Source organism: Symphalangus syndactylus, chromosome 8 (assembly GCF_028878055.3).
Source record: "Symphalangus syndactylus isolate Jambi chromosome 8, NHGRI_mSymSyn1-v2.1_pri, whole genome shotgun sequence".
In the NCBI taxonomy this organism is placed as follows: domain Eukaryota; kingdom Metazoa; phylum Chordata; class Mammalia; order Primates; family Hylobatidae; genus Symphalangus; species Symphalangus syndactylus.
Genome location: NC_072430.2, coordinates 41,620,666 through 41,641,210, shown reverse-complemented (window position 1 = coordinate 41,641,210; position 20,545 = coordinate 41,620,666). Strand labels below are relative to the sequence as shown.

Below are 20,545 nucleotides of genomic sequence, written 5' to 3'. Positions count from 1 at the left end.
ACAGTTTTTCTCAAAGAGGCTAAATCTCTAGTACTAATTAGTTGCAGTAGTGGCATGTATGTGTGTGTGTGTGTGGGGGGGGGGGTGGCATGGTAATCTGCCTCCAGTGTTCTAAATAGGGGCAATCTTTTTGCTCACGGTCTGAGCCATCGAGTGAGTAACCTTGACCTAAGACCCTTCATTGGGCTCACGTGTGTGTGAGTCCCACAAGAATTGTGGAGTGCCTCTTTCTCTTGTTGGGTCCAGACATTTAGAATGAATAAATTAAGTGGTAGTGGTGACATGGTCATTGTCATTGCAGACAATGTGGTATTTATATATGGGCACTAGCTGTCTTTCTCATAGGGCTCAGGAACAAGGGTACGTTTGATCTTTCATCATGAACCACTGGGGTGTTCTTTATACAGAGGCTGTACCAGCTGAAAATAGCCCAAACATCTTGTAATTTTGTCTTTCCCAATTTTTGCCTATTCATATCCCAGAATAAAAGAGCCTGTTCAGCCTTTCCAAAGATTTAAAGAACATTATCTATTTGCTTTCTAAGTTCCCAAAAAGCACAACCGCCGACATTCACCTTGCCTGGATGAGGACATGCATTCATTCATCCATTCAATAGATATTTATTGCCAGATGTGGTGGCTCACGCCTGTAATCTCGGCACTTTGGGAGGCAGAGATGGGAGGATCACTTGAGGCCAGGAGCTTAAGACTAGCCTGGGCAACATAGTGACACCCCATCTCTACAAAAAAAAAAAAAATTAGCTGGGCATGGTGGTGTGTGCTTGTGGTCCTTGCTACTTGGGAGGCTGAGGTAGGGGCATTGAGCCTAGGAGTTCAAGGCTGCAGTGAGCTATAATCACACCACTGCACTCCAGCCTGGGTAACAGAGTGAGACCGTGTCTCAAAAAAAAAAAAAAAAAGAAAAAAGAAAAAAAAGGAAAAAAAAAGAAAAAGGGATATTTATTGAACACCTACTATGTGCCAGGCACTGTGCTAGATCCTAAGTGAATATCAGCACATGAAAAAGACAAAGGCAAAAAGTTACCAAACAAGTCTAAGTTGATTTGGGTATATGCATCTTCCTGACTTCTGGTCCCGTGCTTTGACCACAACCCTTCACCACTAGACCACACTTCCCCAAATAAACAACTACTTCTGCATGCTAGGGATGGGCTGTGTGCGGCAGCATTTACGTAGGTGGTACAGACAGCAGCCTTTCACTTAATGTTGCAATAACACCAGGCTAAACGATGTGCACTGACTTCAAAAGTGTGGGTCAGGTCTCCTTCAAGTGCCACAGGGAGAGTGCAAAATAGGAAAAGTCTATCGGATAAGGAAACACTGTAGAGAAAAAGTGAATTTTTTTTCAATTTGGGTTAAAATTCAGATGTGGAATTCTACCCTCCTTTTCACGTTTGGATCCCCAGTTAGGAGGAACTCAGCACATAGATAATCACGAACTACACACATTTTGGTTTTTTATGCTCAGACTTGTCCAGAACATGAAATCCCTGCCTTGTTGGAAGGCAGCGCCATGCTCATGGAGGCACACAAGCACCTGTCTCAAAGTCACCCTGACCTGCGGATCTGCAAATGGCAAAAATAATTTCACATTTGTTCTGATTTGTCTTCATTTTTAGGCTACCTTGTGTGAGCTCCACTTTTTAGAATGTGATTTTGCAGTCCTGAAATGGATACCATGAGCAGATTGAGATGTGAGAATATGTTAGAATGATCACAGGTTTGGATGTTAGTGGGGCAGGAGAGGGAGTCTGAGATTGTATTGGCCTATACTGCGGCTTCTGGTTGAGGTCTTGCTTTGCCTGGATGATGCTCTGGCCTTACTCAATCTTTATCATTCCATCATCCAGAGAATAGAGGATCTGAGCCCCTTCTCTGTATTGCAGTCACCTCCTCTGGGACCTGTTTCCAAGCCTTCTTCTGTGTTGCCTGGCACCCCTTTCTTACGTCTATCAAACCACTTACTGCTGCCCTGTAAGCTCTATTGACTTGTTGGTCTTCCTATGAGACCGGAATCTCTCTGAGGGTCGGGACAGGTCTACCCTCTTCACTACAGTGAGCACCAGCCTCCAGCCCAGTCAATAGTTTCTTGTTAAATAAATAAAACAATAAATGGACACATGGTTTGTCCTTTCCAGAGGATGGATTTATTAAGTCTCCAACTCTGGTCATAATGGTGCCAGAAAGGAAAGAGTTAAGCTATCTGGAGGAAATAGGCTCACTCAAAGACCCTTCTTTTTTTTTTTTTATTGGCAAAGGCAGGATAAGTGTATTTGAGATAAATCCTGGATATAAAATCTTGACACATCTTTTAGGTATTGGCCGAGATGCTTTAGACCTGAAAGGGAAGTAAATCAAATCAGTCTAGATTTTCTTTTCTTTTCTTTTTGAGACAGAGTCTTGCTCTGTTGCCCAGGCTGGAGTGCGGTGGCACGATCTTGGCTCACTGGAACCTCTGCCTCCTGGGTTCAAGCGATTCTCCTGCCTCAGCCTCCTGAGTAGCTAGGACTACTGGCGTGCACCACCACACCCGGCTGTTTTGTATTTTTAGCAGAGACAGAGTTTCACCATGATGGCCAGGCTGGTCTCGAACTCCTGGCCTCAAGTGATCTACCCGCCTCGGGCTCCCAAAGTGCAGGAATGACAGGAGTGAGCCACCGCACCCAGTCAGGTTTCCTCTTAAGTGGCCCGAGATCTAGTTGTGAATGGCAGGCATGGCCAGACTCAGGAATTCAAAGCTTGACCTATTTTGTCTGAAGCTAATATTAATAATAAGAGAGATGTATTTGGCTTCATAACCCCTTTCCCTCCCGTCCCCCTCTTTCTTTCTGTAATCAAGGATAGAATTAGAAGTACCGAAGGCCGCAGAATTGCTTTAGGATTCAGAGCAGCTCCAAGGAATCTGTTTACGTATTATGTGTGTTTTTCCTTTTCCCTCCCTTTTTATGAGTGAGAAAAAAAAGCGCCTAAATTCCCACCAACATAAACCAATGACATACAATGATGAAATTCTGTTTTCACCTCTGCCTGTGACAGGGAATGCAAAAATAGCAAGTGGCCCAGTTCCACGAATCCCCGCCTCCTGCCCTCCCCGCTCCTGCCGGGTTGGATCTCTAAGAATGGAGGTTAGCGCACAGCGCCGCGCGGGCCGCTCAGCCCCGGGACCCGGCGGATGATGTCAGGCGACGGGAGCGGCCGCAGCCGGGCCGGGGAGGCCGCGGCCCAGGGGAGCTGGGAGGGAGGGCGGCCTCGCCAGGCCGACGGCGCGCCCGGCCGCGCGGCGTTGCCTGGAGACGGCCCTGGCGGCGCTGTGTTGCTGTAAACAGCCGCTTCCCTGTTACTATCTATAGCAGGATCTCCTGGCTCCCGGGCGCGGCGGCTGGAGGCAGGTCTGCGGTCCGGCTCCCCGCGCGCCCCGAACTATCCGCCCGCCGGCCTCATCCTGCCTCGCCCCTCTCCAGGTGCCCACCGCGGGCCCCGACCCCCGGGCCAGAAGAGTGGGGAAGGGAAGACCCGGGCTGTGCGGGGACATGCGTCTTCGCGCCCTGGAGGTGGCCAGCGCGCTGGGGCTGAGCCCGGGCAGCGTGACCCCGGCTGTCCTACGCAGCAGGGCAGGAGGCTGGGGGGCGTGGCACACTGTGGAGCACCTTGCCTCGCCAAAGCCCCGTGTTCCAGGACGTGGAGTCGCGCCTTGGGTCCCAGCAGTCGAGGTATTCCGCCTAGGCGCTGCTGGACACTGTCCTTCCAGCCCCCGTCCTCCCCCCTCCAAGTCCGCGCTGGAAAATCACCCGCTGCGGGCTCCCGTAAGCACAGCTTCCTGGCGGGACCGAACCAGCCCCCCAGCGCAGATTTGAGTTCCCCGCAGGAAGCACACCCCGCCTTGTCATCCCGAACTGACCACCCTGCCCACATAACCACACCTCGCACTCCCTACCCCTGGGGCCCAGCTCAGAACCGGGCAGACACCCCCTTCAAATGTCTTCGCACGTAGGTTTTGCACAGTGTTTATCTAATGGTGTCTCAAGGATTTGACAGTTTCCTTAATATTCCCACACATGGCCGAGAAAAATAAATAAATAAATGCGCTGTCTTCTTTAAAATAAATAAATAAAGTACCCAGTATCGTAAAGTAGGTTATCGTATTCTCTTATTTGGATCCTCCACTTTCTGCTTCCAAACGCAGGAACAGTGCTAGTATTGCTCGAGCCTGGGGGCTGGAGAGGCGACGGGATGAGGGTCTGCTTCCACGTTTTGCACTGAATTAGGGCTAGAATTGGTGGTGGGGGTAGGGGCGCATTCCTTCAGGAGCCGAGGCTTAAGTCCTCGAGGTTGTGTACTCGAGGCCGTTTCTCCTATCCCTGAGCCTCAGAACTGTCTTCAGTTTCCGTACAAGGGTAAAAAGGCGCTCTCTGCCCCATCCCCCCGACCTCGGGAACAAGGGTCCGCATTGAACCAGGTGCGAATGTTCTCTCGCATTCTGCGCCGTTCCCGCCTCCCCTCCCCCCCGCCGCGGCCCCCGCCTCCCCCCGCGCTGCACCCTCAGTGTTGGCTGCAGCCCGCGAGCAGTTCCCGTCAATCCCGCCCCCCTTACACAGGATGTCCATATTAGGACATCTGCGTCAGCAGGTTTCCACGGCCTTTCCCTGTAGCCCTGGGGGGAGCCATCCCCGAAGCCCCTCATCTTGGGGGGCCCACGAGACCCCGAGACAGGAACTGCGAAATGATCACGAGATTAGGACACGCGCCAAGGTGGGAGCAGGGAGCTGCTAGCGCTGGGACGCAGCCAGGCGGCGGCAGAGGCGCCCAGGCCCGCGCGCCACCCCTCTGGCGCCACCGTGGTTGAGCCCGTGACGTTTACACTCATTCATAAAACGCTTGTTATAAAAGCAGTGGCTGCGGCGCCTCGTACTCCAACCGCATCTGCAGCGAGCATCCGAGAAGCCGAGACTGAGCCGGCGGCCGCGGCGCAGCGAACGAGCAGTGACCGCGCTCCTACCCAGCTCTGCTCCACAGCCCCCACCTGTCTCCGCCCCTCGGCCCCTCGCCCGGCTTTGCCTAACCGCCACGATGATGTTCTCGGGCTTCAACGCAGACTACGAGGCGTCATCCTCCCGCTGCAGCAGCGCGTCCCCGGCCGGGGATAGCCTCTCCTACTACCACTCACCCGCCGACTCCTTCTCCAGCATGGGCTCGCCTGTCAACGCGCAGGTAAGGCTGGCTTCCCGCCGCCGCGGGGCCGGGAGCTTGGGGTCGCGAAGGAGGAGACACCGGGCGGGACGCTCCAGGAGATGAGTAGGGGGCTCCCTTGTGCCTGGAGGGAGGCTGCCGTGGACGGAGCGGTGCCGGCTCGGGGGCTCGGGACTTGCTCTGAGCGCACGCACGCTTGCCATCGTAAAAATTAGTTCACCCTTCCGGAGGCAGGTTCGTTCTGAGCAACCTCTGGTCTGCACTCCAGGACGGATCTCTGACATTAGCTGGAGCAGACGTGTCCTAAGCACAGACTCGCTAACTAGAGCCTGGCTTCTCCGGGGAGGTGGCAGAAAGCGGCAATCCCCCCTCTCCCGGCAGCCTGGAGCAGGGAGGAGGGATGAGGGAGGAGGGTGCAGCGGGCGGGTGTGTAAGGCAGTTTCATTGATAAAAAGCGAGTTCATTCTGGAGACTCCGGAGCGGCGCCTGCGTCAGCGCAGACGTCAGGGATATTTATAACAAACTCCCTTTCAAGCGAGTGATGCTGAAGGGATAACGGGAACGCAGCGGCAGGATGGAAGAGACAGGCATTGCGCTGCGGAATGCCTGGGAGGAAAAGGGGGAGACCTTTCATCCAGGATGAGGGATATTTAAGATGAAACGTCCGTGGCAGGATCGTTTCTCTTCACTGCTGCATGCGGCACTGGGAACTCGCCTCACCTGTGTCCAGAACCTGCTCGCTCACGTCGGCTTTCCCCTTCTGTTTTGTTCTAGGACTTCTGCACGGACCTGGCCGTCTCCAGTGCCAGCTTCATTCCCACGGTCACTGCCATCTCGACCAGTCCGGACCTGCAGTGGCTGGTGCAGCCCGCCCTCGTCTCCTCTGTGGCCCCATCGCAGACCAGAGCCCCTCACTCTTTCGGAGTCCCCACTCCCTCCGCTGGGGCTTACTCCAGGGCTGGCGTTGTGAAGACCATGACAGGAGGCCGAGCGCAGAGCATTGGCAGGAGGGGCAAGGTGGAACAGGTGAGGAACTCTAGCGTGCTCTTCCTGGGAATGTGGGGGCTGAGTGGGAAGCAGCCCTGGAGATGGAGGAGCCCAGTAGAGAGGATGAAGCCACTGACGGGGCTGGCTGCACATACCTAACTGGGAGCCCTGGCTCCAAGCCCACTCCATCCCAACTCAGACTATGAGTCTCACCCTAAGAAGTACTCTCATAGTTTCTTCCCTAAGTTTCCTACCGCATGCTTTTAGACTGGGCTCTTCTTTGTTCTCTTGCTGAGGATCTTACTTTAAATGCAAGTCACACCTAGTCTGCAACTGCAGGTCAGAAATGGTTTCACAGTGGGGTGCCAGGAAACAGGGAAGCTGCAGGAGCCAGTTCTACTGGGGTGGGTGAATGGAGGTGATGGCAGACACTTTTACTGAATGTCAGTCTTTTTTTTGTGATTATTCTAGTTATCTCCAGAAGAAGAAGAGAAAAGGAGAATCCGAAGGGAAAGGAATAAGATGGCTGCAGCCAAATGCCGCAACCGGAGGAGGGAGCTGACTGATACACTCCAAGCGGTAGGTAGACTCTGTGGGTTGCTCCTTTTTAAAACTTAAGGAGAAAGTTGGAGATTGAGCATAAGGACCCCTGAGTAAGACTGTGTCTCATGCTTTCCTTTATCCCTCTGTATACAGGAGACAGACCAACTAGAAGATGAGAAGTCTGCTTTGCAGACCGAGATTGCCAACCTGCTGAAGGAGAAGGAAAAACTAGAGTTCATCCTGGCAGCTCACCGACCTGCCTGCAAGATCCCTGATGACCTGGGCTTCCCAGAAGAGATGTCTGTGGCTTCCCTTGATCTGACTGGGGGCCTGCCAGAGGTTGCCACCCCGGAGTCTGAGGAGGCCTTCACCCTGCCTCTCCTCAATGACCCTGAGCCCAAGCCCTCAGTGGAACCTGTCAAGAGCATCAGCAGCATGGAGCTGAAGGCCGAGCCCTTCGATGACTTCCTGTTCCCAGCATCATCCAGGCCCACCGGCTCTGAGACAGCCCGCTCCGTGCCAGACATGGACCTATCTGGGTCCTTCTATGCAGCAGACTGGGAGCCCCTGCACAGTGGCTCCCTGGGGATGGGGCCCATGGCCACAGAGCTGGAGCCCCTGTGCACTCCAGTGGTCACGTGTACTCCCAGCTGCACTGCTTACACGTCTTCCTTCGTCTTCACCTACCCCGAGGCTGACTCCTTCCCCAGCTGCGCAGCTGCCCACCGCAAGGGCAGCAGCAGCAACGAGCCCTCCTCTGACTCGCTCAGCTCACCCACGCTGCTGGCCCTGTGAGCGGGCAGGGAAGGGGAGGCAGCCGGCACCCACAAGTGCCACTGCCCGAGCTGGTGCATTACAGAGAGGAGAAACACGTCTTCCCTAGAGGGTTCCTGTAGACCTAGGGAGGACCTTATCTGTGCGTGAAACACACCAGGCTGTGGGCCTCAAGGACTTGAAAGCATCCATGTGTGGACTCAAGTCCTTACCTCTTCCGGAGATGTAGCAAAACGCATGGAGTGTGTATTGTTCCCAGTGACACTTCAGAGAGCTGGTAGTTAGTAGCATGTTGAGCCAGGCCTGGGTCTGTGTCTCTTTTCTCTTTCTCCTTAGTCTTCTCATAGCATTAACTAATCTATTGGGTTCATTATTGGAATTAACCTGGTGCTGGATATTTTCAAATTGTATCTAGTGCAGCTGATTTTAACAATAACTACTGTGTTCCTGGCAATAGTGTGTTCTGATTAGAAATGACCAATATTAAACTAAGAAAAGATATGACTTTATTTTCTGGTAGATAGAAATAAATAGCTATATCCATGTACTGTAGTTTTTCTTCAACATCAATGTTCATTGTAATGTTACTGATCATGCATTGTTGAGGTGGTCTGAATGTTCTGACATTAACAGTTTTCCATGAAAACGTTTTATTGTGTTTTTAATTTATTTATTAAGATGGACTCTCAGATATTTATATTTTTATTTTATTTTTTTCTACCTTGAGGTCTTTTGACATGTGGAAAGTGAATTTGAATGAAAAATTTAAGCATTGTTTGCTTATTGTTCCAAGACATTGTCAATAAAAGCATTTAAGTTGAATGCGACCAACCTTGTGCTCTTCTCATTCTGGAAGTTTTGTAAGTTTCTGAAAGGTATTATTGGAGACCAGTTTGTCAAGAAGGGTAGCTGCTGGAGGGGGACACACCCTCTGTCTGATCCCTTATCAAAGAGGACAAGAAAACTATAGAGCTGATTCTAGAATATTTTACAAATACATGCCTTCCATTGGAATGCTAAGATTTTCTACTGCTTCTGGGGACGGGAAACTGCTGTGTAGCAGCTTTTGTGGGAATACATCCTTTCTGTTTCGGTACTCACAGGGGGAAATATTTAAATTTGGTTGTGCTAATATTAAATTTAGATGTTTTGATCTTAAAGGAACCCTTTAAGCGAACAACCTAGCTTTGTACAAACTATTTTAACTTTTTATTCCCACAAAATCATGTGGAGAGTTATTCTACCTCAAAGATGAGCAAATTGAAGAATGGTTAGAATAAACAACTTTCTTGATATTCCGTTACTGGCATTAGAATCTTCCTGCTCTTTATCGTATCCAGCAGGCTGAACTGCTTCTTGATACTTGGTTAAAAAAATTTTTCAGGCCGGGCGCGGTGGCTCATGCCTGTAATCCCAGCACTTTGGGAGGCCGAGGCAGGCGGATTACCTGAGGTCGGGAGTTTGAGACCAGCCTGACCAACATGGAGAAACCCCGTCTTTACTAAAAATACAAAATTAGCCGGGTGTGGTGGTGCATGCCTGTAATCCTAGCTACTTGAGAGGCTGAGGCAGGAGAATCACTTGAACCCGGGAGGTGGAGGTTGCAGTGAACTGAGATTGCGCCATTGCACTCCAGCCTGGGCAACAAGATTGAAACTGTCTAAAAAAAAAAAAAGTTTTCAGTCCTTAACGCTAACGTGTACATTTTTTTGTACTCTTTTATTCTCGAAAGGGAAGGAGGGCTATTGCCCTATCCCTTATTAATAAGTGCATTGTGATTTCTGGTTTCCCTAATACCATATGCCCTTCATTCAGTTTATACTGGGGGGAAGAGGAGGAGAAAAAGTTGCTCAGAAATCGAAAGAGATCTCAAACAGCACAAATAATGGTTGATCGTTCTGTAAACAAAAAGTTACATAATAGCTCAAGAAGGAGAAGTCAACATGACTCTGAACAAGCTTTAACTTAGAAACTTTATCATCTTAAGGAAGAACGTGACCTTTGTCCAGGACGTCTCTGGTAATGGGGCACTTACACGCACATGCACACGTACAAACCACAGGGAAAGGATACCGCCCTTCTGCCCCTGCTCACGAGTATCATGCAGGCACCATGCAGCACTATGTTTTCACACATGCTGGGTGGAAGAAGAGCTTCAGCGCCAGTCTTCTAATGCTTTGGTGATAATGAAAATCACCGGGTGCTTATGGGGTGTCATATTCAGTCGAGTTAAACGTTTTAATTCAAAATGACAGTTTTACTGAGGTTGATGTTCTTGTCCATGATATCTCTGCCCCTCCCATCAAAATGGACATTTAAAAGCAACTTACCGCTCTTTAGATCACTCCTATATCACACACCACTTGGGGTGCTGTTTCTGCTAGACTTGCAATGACAGTGGCCTTAGGCTCCCTGTTTGCTGTTCAAAGGGTAAATATTTTATAGCCTTTAAATATACCTAAACTAAATACAGAATTAATGTAACTAACAAACACCTGGTCTGAAATAACAAGGTGATCTACCCTGTAAGGAACCCAGCTGGTGGGCCAGGCGTGGTGGCTCACACCTGTAATCCCAGCACTTTGGGAGGCTGAGACAGGAAGATCACTTGAGTCCAGGAGTTTGAGACCAGCCTGGGCAACATGGCAAAACCCAGTGTGTTTCTGTTGTCCCAGCTATGCTACTCAGGAGGCTGAGGCAGGAGGATGACTTGAGCCTGGGAGGGGGAGGTTACAGAGAACTGAGATTGCACCACTGCACTCCAGCCTGGGTGACACAGCAAAACCCTATCTCAAAAAAAAAAAAAAAAAAAAAGGAACCCAGCTGGCTCCCGTAGGTGTGCAACAATAACAACCAGAGGAAGAAAAGCAAGAAAATTTCCCAGATGAAGAAGGGCAGCTGGACCTTCAGACATTGCCTGCTCCTGGGGACCTCAATCATGGTCCCTGTCAGCCCCATGCTTACTCTAGAGGGTGAGCATCACTTTCCCTTTGACAGCCCTGGCCAAGGCCCAGACACAGACCCTTGCTCTAGCTTACCACACAGCCCAGTGGAGACCAGGCTGCTACATTAAGATGGCGTTAAAGGTCCAGAAAGAGGAAATCAGAGACCATCGGATCCCCAGGGTTGACACCCCACCAAGCTTCCTGCTGACCACTTTCATGGGCTTGAGAGAAGAAAGAAATTCCTTCCTCCTTTCTCCAGCTAAATTGCTCCTTCCAAATCCCTTTTACCCACTCAGGACTGGACAACTCTCAGGGATTATTAACTCTGGGAATTTTTTTGTTTTGTTTTTGTTTTTTTTTGTTTTTGTTTGTTTTTTAGGCAGGGTCTCGCTCTGCTGCCATTTCGGCTCACTGCAACCTCCGCCTCCTGTCTTCAGGTGATTCTCCTGCCTCAGCCTCCTGAGTAGCTAGAATTACAGGCACCTGCCACCACTCCTGGCTAATTTTTGTATTTTTAGTAGAGACAGCGTTTCACCATGTTGGCCAGGCTAGCCTTGAACTCCTGACCTCAAGTGATCCACCTCCACCTTGGTCCCCAAAGTGCTAGGATTACAGATGTGAGCCACCATACCTGGCCTTCAACTTTCTTTTGAAAAAGACTGTCGGATTCCTACCCACAAGATACGACCTCATACTAATCTCAATAAAACAACTACCTGCCAGGTGCGGTGGCTGACGCCTGTAATCCCAGCACTTTGGGAGGCCAAGGTGGGTGGATCACCTGAGGTCAGGAGTTTGAAACCAGCCTGGCCAACATAGTGAAACCCCGTCTCTACTAAAAATACAAAAAAATTAGCTGGGTGTGGTGGCGGGCACCTGTAATCCCAGCTACTCAGGAGGCTGAGGTAGGAGAATCGTTTGAACCCAGGAGGCGGAGGTTGCAGTGAGCCGAGATCACGCCATTGCACTCCAGCCTGGGCGACAAGTGTGAAACTCGGTCTCAAAAAAACAAAAAACAAACAAAAAAGAAAACAACTACCTGAGGGCACCACTATTCAACATTGATAAAGACATATACATATAATTGAAGGGGATGGAGGCAGAAGTCATTTCCTAATGGAGATTATGTCCAGTTTAGCTCACCAGGATCCCCAGAACTGGCTCAGTGCCTGGCACATAGTACAAAGTTAATTTTTTGCCCAGTGGATGAATAAATTCTGTGCTATTTCCATACACAGAAATATATTCCACACATATTCTTTAACTTCTCCTCTCCTGGTCCCTGTTAGTATATTAAGCAATGGGAATTTTACATCTTTTATGTCTGGCTGTAAAAATATACCCCATTCCCATCCTTGCCTCCTGGAATTCCTTCACTGTCTTCCTGGATGACCTCTGCCAATTCAACTTCAAAGCTGCCATTGTGTTTCTGGCTCCAAATTAATTTTCGATGGGAAGAGGGAAGAGGAAAAATATTTATCTCTGTAGAATAGTGGATTGTAGATTCTGCATCATCTTTGCACATCACTGCATCTTGTATAATTATCAAAATTAAAGGGTAGGATTTAACAATTTGTTCTAATAACAGTAATTTGGTATCAACAGCAATTCTCATGTGTGAATGAAAGTAAATCAATTATGCTATCTTTAATTAATGGACAAAAAAAATTGAGGCACAGTAAAAGTTCTCAGTTAATTATCTCGAGGTAATCATCTAAAGTTTCAATGTTTTTACAGTTGAAAAAAAAGCTAAAACAAAATTGATCTCTAAACGGTGTATGAGACTCATTCCAAACAGAGTAACCAAACTCCTCAAAAAAAAAAAAAAAAAAAAGAGATGAGCCTCACTCGAATGCTGAATAGCAGAGTGCTTTAAATTGTGCTGTTTTCCTATTAATATTAAAGAGTTGACTTTTAGGAAGTCTCATTCAGGGTCCCCTATCTCTCTACTGAAGCGAGAGTTATTCTCCTTTCTCTTTCTTTTGCTTATTAAACCTCTACTCCTAAACACCACCCCTCCACCAAAAAAAAAAAAGTTGACTTTTAATTCCTCTCCCACTCCATCTCTTTTCCTTCTTCCCTGCAGGCATTCTGCTCACGAGCCTTCCTTCCACTCCTGGCACATAGAACACGTACTCCTACAGCAGGGCCTCTGCACTTGCAGTCCCTCTGCCAGGGCCTCTTTCCCCAGGCTGGCTGCATCCTGTCATCTGGGACTCTGTTCAAAGGACATGTCCTCCAGGGGGCTTCCCCTGGTCATTCTATCTAGGGTGACTTCGGGACATACTCGCTCCCTAGGACTCTCTATTTAGTTATCCTGCTTTGTTTTTTCGCAGCCTGTATCCCTACTTGCAATATCTAATTTATGTGTTATTTTCCTTTTAAAAAATTGTCTGTCTCATCGGGTGCAGTGGCTCACGCCTGTAATCCCAGCACTCTGGGAGACCTAGGTGGGCGGATCACCTGAGGTCAAGAGTTCAAGACCAGCCTGGCCAACATGGCAAAACCCTGTCTCTACTAAAAAATGCAAAAATTAGCTGCGGATGGTGGTGCACACCTGTAATCCCAGCTACTTGGGAGGCTTAGGCAGGAGAATCACTGGAACCCAGGAGGTGGAGGTTGTCCTGAGCCAAGATCGTGCACTGCACTCTAGCCTGGGTGACAGAGCAAGACTCTGTCTCAAAAAAAAAAAAAAAAAAAAAAAAAAAAAAAAAAAAAAAAAAAATTGTCTGTCTCTTATTCCCAAACTGTAAGTTCCATTTGAGCAGGAACCTGTTCTATCTTGATCACATTTGTATCTCTAGTGTCTATTAGGCCCTCAAGTGCGTGTTGAATAAATGAAGATGAATGAGTGAATGAATGCAGATACAAAAATATCGACAGGGACATAGCTAGAACTTAAAGTGAAGATAAACTGTATACTTCACAGATTTCTTTCAGGGTAGAAGAGTATGCCCATTTGTTTAAAAAAATTGCTTTTGAGGATTCTACAATATTAAGATGAGGAGCTAGCTAGCTTGAGAAAGAATTTTAAGGGGTACAAAAAATACAAGTAAGCTGTAGGTCAGTGACACTTCTAGGCTAATTATAGGTTGAGAAATTGTTTCGCTATTAAATGCAGAATGAATGCGTATATAAATCTAGATATAATCATTTTCAAAGAAACAAACAAAATTATGTTTTTCTCTCTTACTGATATAAAACTTTCAGACTATCATAAAAATCCATTGGAGTTCACTGGTTCCTAGCAATCAGTGTGCTAAATGGTAAAACCTATAATTTAGTCTGCATTAAAATAGAAGAATAAGGGTTAGCTACTATCATTATTACCAATATCAACATCATCATCATAATTATCATTTGCCAACAATACGCCCAGACCTGAGGAGAAGCAGGGTACATTGAATCCTGAGGAATCACTGCAAAGTCTCTGAAGGGGATAGATTTCCATTTCCTTTGCATGCAGGAGAAAGCAACAGAAACATAAATCAGTTCCGTTGCAACACAATTTATTTTTGTGGTTCCACACATCCATTTTTGGACTAAACTAAGTTGCCTTTCCTTTGCCCAAGCATTCTTCAGTTACTTAAGAGGACACAGAGCAGTAAGGGCTCTGGAGCCTGCCTGGCCTTATGGCCATCAGCTCTCCAATTTTTTTTTTTTTCTGAGACGGAGTCTCACTCTGTCACCCAGGCTGGCTCACTGTAACCTCTGCCTCCTGGGTTCAAGCGATTGTCCTGCCTCACTCCTGTCTCAGCCACCAGAGTAGCTGGGATTCCAGGCAACCGCTATCATGCCTGGCTAATTTTTGTATTTTTGTAGAGATGGGGTTTCACCATGTTGCCCGGGCTGGTCTCGAACTGCTGACTTCAGGTGATCCACCCCTCTCAGTCTCCCAAAGGGCTGGGATTACAGGTGTGAACCACCTAGCCCAGCCAGCTCTTCTTAATAAGCCCTTTTCCCTTTCAGCTCATGGTGATTGGGTTTGGTACAGTCAGGTGACTGGGAGGGCTGGGAACCCACAGGGGTTTAATTGTTGGTTATGTTAGAAGCAGGCCCATACAAAGGGGCCCCTATTAAAGGGTCTAGACTGAGAAAAGGCAACACCTTCGTCCTAAAGGTAAATGACCCAGTCTCCAGTTGCTGCCATGCTTACTTTGGGGAACAATTTTTGGTCAAATCTATGGAAGCAATGATTTGTTTTTAGGCTTTTTGTCAGTTATGTGACTATCATCACAGCTAAATTTATCAAAACAATATAATATATTGATCTAAATTTGGGGAATTGGATCCAATGTATGTATGTATGTATGTATTTATTTATTTATTTATTGAGACAGTGTCTCATTCTGTCATCCAGGCTGGAGTGCAGTGGCGCAATCTCGACTCATTGCAATTTCTGCTTCCTGGATTCAAGTGGTTCTCCTGCCTTAGCCTCCTGAGTAGCTGGGATTACAGGCGCATGCCACCATACCTGGCTACTTTTTGTAATTTTAGTAGAGATGGGGTTTCACCATGTTTCCCAGGCTGGTCTCGCACTCCTGACCTCAAATGATCCATTCGCCTTGGGCTCCCAAAGTGCTGGGATTCCAGGCGTGAGCCACCACACCCAGGCAAGAATTGGATCCAATTTAGCAGAGTGGTCCAAAGCATAGACTTAGCCCTGAATCCTCACTCCTAGACTTTGAGTAAGTTATTTAATCTCTCTGCTCCTTAGTTTTCCCTCCTGTAAGATGGGGATAATAATTGTATCCACTTCTTGGGGTTGTTGTGGACATTAAATAAGTTGGTATGTATAGACTGAATATCACAGCGTCTGGGCACACAGAAGTATGATGGAAGGGTTAGCTGTTTTTGGCTGGGCATAGTGGCTCATGCCTATAATCCCAGCACTTTGGGAGCCTGAGTGGGTGGATCACCTGAGGTCAGGAGTTCAAGACCGGCCTGGCCAACATGTTGAAACTCCATCTCTACTAAAAATACAAAAATTAGCTGGGCGTGGTCGTGGGACCTGTAATCTCAGCTACTTGGGAGGCTGAGGCAGGACAGTTGCTTGAGCCCGGGAGGCAGAGGTTGCAGTGTGAGCTGAGATGGCGCCATTGCACTCCAGCCTGGGCAACAAGAGCGAAACTCCATCTCAGAAAAAAAAAAAAAAAAGAAGGGTTAGCTGCTTTTATTATCCTTATAGTTTAGGGAGATGGGGGTCAGGGGAACATGTATGGGCTTAATTTCATTTAATAAAATGTTTCTGTGTGTCTGCTATGTACCAGGTATTGAATTCAGTGTGAGGAAGAGACAATCCTGTCCTCAAAGAGTTTAAGTAAGGGAGAAAGACAGGTGAACACAAACCTTATAAGACACTGTAACAATGGAAATTAACACCAGGCTCAGGAGTTGCATGGAAGAGGTGGTGACAAACTCTCTCTGGGGGAGTCTCTGAGGAAGGTGACCTCTCAGCTAGGCTTCAAAGGTGTATGGAGTTTGCTAGATGAGCAAGTGGCAGGGTAGAGAGCTTCTGGGCTGAGGATTAGCTCTGCAAGGGCACAGACTCATAAAACACCGAATTTGGTTTTGCTCGACTACAAAGTGTGTGAGGGAGCAGTGAGGGGGAGATGATGAGGTGGAGATGTAAATTACAGATCATCATGTAAGTGCATTTAATTTCACTTATATCAATATTGCAGCATCAAATAGATGGGGCTGAAGATCCGCCAAGAAGAGATCATTGTGGCTAGATCATGAAAAACCTGGTACTTACTTAGCTCAGTTATGTGTAGGCTGAACCAAGGCAGTGGTGGTGGGAATGGAGGAGGAACGAGAGAGGTAATTAGGGGGTCAGGACCTGGTGATTGAGTGAGTGGTGGAGGTGAGGGGGAGGGAGGAACCCAAGCTCACCGTCAGGTTTACCAGGCTTGAAACACGGGAGGCTTGTGTTTACACCAATGGCTTTGTGACTATATGAAGAGGAACAGGTTTGGGGGTTAAAAAGGTAAGCTCTATGTTGGACATGTTGAGTTTGCAATGCCTGGGGAGTATCTACGGGGAGATGTGGGCAGTTGGAACCACAACAGAGGTTCTATGATATGAGTTTATAGAGCTTGTCTAGAGGCAAATGATTGGGATAGAACCTGGGGCCCTAAGAGGAAATATTGACAATGCCCAGTATTTCACATGTGCTTGCTCTGTGCCAGGTTGTGCTATGCAATTTACAGGCCATGCTAAATCAATGACTTTGGTTTGCTAATCATTGTACCTCTAGCAACTGGCACATAATGGGCATACAATAATTTTTGTTTAATAAACGCTCTCATTTAGTCCTCACAACAATCCCATGAGGCAGATATGATTAGTGTTGTCATTTTACAGATAAGGAAAACAATTTAGGAAAGGTTAAATAAGCTGACCAAGGTCACACAACTGGTAAGTAGCAGATCCGAGATTAGAATCCAGCTCTTTGTGACTCTAAAGCCCAAAGTGTTTAACTGCATTGCTAGAAATGTGAACATCTGCTCTTAAAGATGTGCTTATGTGACCTGGGGTGAGACTTCAACCCCTCTGAGACTGTTTCCTATGCCAGATTAGGGGTGGGATTCAAAAATCTCTAAGCTCCCTTTCCATCATCAAAACTCTGATGACATCAGGAGACTGCTATGAAAATGCTCTAAAGTGCCCACACCACATCATTCTTAGATGCTCGATGTTCTAGTAGCAACACTGGGGCATGTTCTGCAGTTGACACTCCTTGTAATCCTTTCATAGAACCTTTTTAAGATGGGAGGCCTGAGCAGTGTGTACAGAGCCACAGAAGTGTACCAAGCATGGGGAGGTGGGAGCAGTCTGTTCTAGGGATAGGCAATGAGAATGTATTTGTGTTCTGTGTCTGTATAACAATTTACCACAAACTTAGCAGCTTAAAACAACACACATTTATTATCTCACAGTTTCTGCAAATCAGGAGTCCAGGTATAGCCAGTTGCTTATCTAGCAAACTCCATCCATCTTCTGAACAGAACAGTGTTGTGTTCAAGGTCTCGCAAGGCTGCAATCAAGGTGTCAGCTGAGCTGTGTTTTCAGCTGGATGCTTGAGTGGGGAAGAGTCCACTTCCAAGCTCACTCAGGTTGTTCACAGACTTTATTTCCTTGTGGCTGTATGACAAAGAGCTCTGGCATTTTGCTGGCTGTTGGTTGAGGCTACCCTTTGGTTCTAGAGGCTGCCTTGTAAACTTCTACAACACAGCTGCTCACTTCATCAAGCCTGCAAGAACCTCTCCAGTGCATGCCAGCAAGATGGGGCCATACACAGACATAAAATTACGGGAGTGACATCCCATCACCTTTGCATTTTCTTTTTTTTTCCCCGAGACGGAGTCTTTCTCTGTCCCCCAGGCTGGAGTGCAGTGGCGCAATCTCGGCTCACTGCAAGCTCCACCTCCCGGGTTCACGCCATTCTCCTGCCTCAGCCTCCCAAGTAGCTGGGACTACAGGCGCCCGCCAACACGCTCGGCTAATTTTTTGTATTTTTAGTAGAGACAGGGTTTCACCGTGTTAGCCAGGATGGTCTCGATCTCCTGAGCTCGTGATCCGCCCGCCTCAGCCTCCCAAAGTGCTGGGATCACAGGCTTGAGCCACCGCGCCCGGCCCACCTTTGCATTTTCTATTGCTAAGAGGCAAGTCTCAGTTTCCACCTGCACTCAGAGGGAATTACACAAAGGCATGGACATCAGGAAGCAGGAATTACTGTGGGTCACTCTAGGGTTTGTTATCCACAAGGGATGACATTATCTGCTTAGAATTTCAAACGAATAATAAAACCAAAACAAGTTGGTCTGCCTTTTAAAATTTTTCCCTTATTTAAAACTTTATTCTTAATAAAGAAAAATGAGAAAATCCCAAAACTTTCTTCTTTAATTGGCAACCTTCAAAAAAGATATTCACAACAGGACTCAGAGCAAGGGCAGAGATCCCCAAACAGATGGTTTTTCCTTAATTCATCAGGCTGGAGCAGAGTTTAAACCAAGCTGGAACCACTCTGGCTCTGGCCACAACCTAATCTCTACATCCTGGCCTCCATCACATTGGCTGGAAGCTGGTTCGCTTCATCCAAGGGCCTAGTTTGAGGGCATTCATGGCTTCTGCAAGTTTGAGCGTCCCTTGCTCCTGGTGCTGGCAGTGCCACTCAGCCATGGACTGGAGCATCCACTTGGTTTGGAGCTTGTACCAATAGGAGCTGTAAACCACGACCTCGGTGAGGTCTGAAGACTCCAGAGCCTTCAGCTGGAGCATGACCTTGCTCATCTGCTCGATATAAGGGATTATCCATCCGGGCCTGTTGGGAGAAGCGGATGAGAGCTCCCAGGTAGGGCACCCAGGCCAGTACTGGGCACACTCACCAAAGGTGGCTTCCAGCAGCTGCGTCGGGACCTAGAACACCTCTGGGCCTTTCAGGTCTTTGGGCAGTCTGCCTTTTAAATAAACACAATGAGCTGACAATTCTAATGTTGTCAGTGACAAAGTACTTCTTCCTGAAAAAATTTTTTGTTGTTTTAAGTCCTAAACAGTTGCTGGGATTATTATTGAGTTTGAATAATGTAATATGTATGCTTCATTTTAAAACATTACATAAAAAACAGAGATAACACAATGACTGTGAAGACTGAATTTGAGTTGCTTCTGTTCCATGTAACCATTTGGAGTTTTTGTGTTTAAAATTTAAAATTGTGAAGCAGCGTGATACAGTGCTTTGCCATGTTTTTATTTGACAAATGCACATTTTAGTTAATACATTAAATATTTTTACTAGATTTGAATATTATCTTTAAAATAGATAATTCCTTTTGCTTATTTATTTTTGAGAGAGGGACTCCCTCTGTCACTCAGGCTGGAGTGCAGTGACTGCAGTCAAGGCTCACTGCAGCCTCGACTGCCCTGGCCCAAGATCTTCCCACCTCAGCCTCCCAAGTAGCTGGGATAACAGGTGTGCACCACCATGCCCAGCTAATTTTTTTATTTTTGTAGAGTCGGGATCTCCCTATGTTGCCCAGGCTAGAATTCCTAGGTTCAAGTGATCCTCCTGCCTTGGCCTCCCAAAGTGCTGGGATTACAGGCGTGGGCCACAGCGCCCGGCCCCCTTTTGTTTATTTTAAATCTAAAGAAGACTTGAGAAAAAAACATTACGTCAGTAGTAGATTTAGGAGTTGCACTACTAATACTAGGTAAGTTTCTCTTGTGCTGCCTGGGAATAAAAATAAACACTTAACACTAACTTGGGGCTCACAACATGCTTGACACTGTTCCAAACACACACACACACACACACACACACACACACACACACACACACACATTTTAAAAGTCCTCATCTACTCTTAAAGGTAGATCCTGCTATTATCCTTATTTTTGTAGATAATAATATAGTCTGGGGCGCAGAGATCTGCTCGAGATCATCCAACTGGAGTGGCAGCGCTGGAATTTGAGTCCAGGCAGTGTGGCTTCAATGCCTGAACTCTTAGCCATTAGCAAGGAAAAACAAAGCAAAATCATTATCCCCAACAACCTTGCTGGCACGGAGGCCCTCAGAAGGGGCAGGAGAGGCCGGGTGCGGTAATCTCAGCACTTTGGGAGGCCGAGACGGGCGGATCACCTAAGGTCAAGAGTTCGAGACCAACCTGGCCAACGTGGTGAAATCCCGTGTCTACGAAAAATGTAAAAAATTAGCCGGGTACGGTGGCGCGCGCCTGTAGTTCCAGCTACTTGGGAGCCTGAGGCGGGAGAATCGCTTGAACCCGGGAGGCGGAGGTTGCAGTGAGCCGAGATCGCGCCAGTGCACTCCAGCCAGCCTGGGGGATAGAGCGAGACTCCATTTCAAAAAAAAAAAAAAAAAGAAAGAAAGAAAAAGAAAAAGAAGGGACAGGACGGCTTCCTTCCGCTCCTGACCAGCCCCTGCTGGCCCGTGGGCAGAGGGAGCGCCGGCTTCCAGGGACCTCAGGGAAGGACGTTTGGCAGTGCTCTCTCAGCGTCCCCTCCACCGCCCTCTCTACACCCTTGCCGCGCCCCTCGTCGGCTAGGCCAAGGTTTCTCCTGGCCCTTCCC

The 20,545-nt window shown here is 47.8% G+C and overlaps 1 protein-coding gene across 2 annotated transcripts; it reads left to right on the top strand.

Annotated features, from left to right (window-relative positions):
* Positions 1 to 4,911: 4,911 nt before the first annotated feature.
* On the top strand, positions 4,912 to 8,338 carry FOS (Fos proto-oncogene, AP-1 transcription factor subunit). 2 transcript variants are annotated; one of them, XM_055288744.2, is made up of 4 exons: positions 4,913 to 5,228; positions 5,982 to 6,233; positions 6,666 to 6,773; positions 6,891 to 8,338. In XM_055288744.2, the coding sequence occupies exons 1-4, from the start codon at positions 5,088 to 5,090 to the stop codon at positions 7,530 to 7,532; spliced, it is 1,143 nt and encodes a 380-aa protein (XP_055144719.1). In that variant the 5' UTR covers positions 4,913 to 5,087; the 3' UTR covers positions 7,533 to 8,338. The 2 variants fall into 2 exon arrangements, with proteins under 2 accessions (XP_063501597.1, XP_055144719.1); XM_063645527.1 differs by lacking the exon at positions 6,666 to 6,773 and having other exon boundaries at positions 4,912 to 5,228.
* Positions 8,339 to 20,545: the final 12,207 nt, after the last annotated feature.

What these genes read in the sequence shown, in the direction of transcription:
- FOS (XM_055288744.2), top strand. Translation starts at nt 5,088, where the DNA reads ATGATGTTCTCGGGCTTCAACGCAGACTACGAGGCGTCATCCTCCCGC. An exon ending in GGAGGGGCAAGGTGGAACAG is followed by an intron (nt 6,234 to 6,665) that starts GTGAGGAACTCT and finishes TGATTATTCTAG; the next exon opens with TTATCTCCAGAAGAAGAAGA. An exon ending in TGACTGATACACTCCAAGCG is followed by an intron (nt 6,774 to 6,890) that starts GTAGGTAGACTC and finishes CTCTGTATACAG; the next exon opens with GAGACAGACCAACTAGAAGA.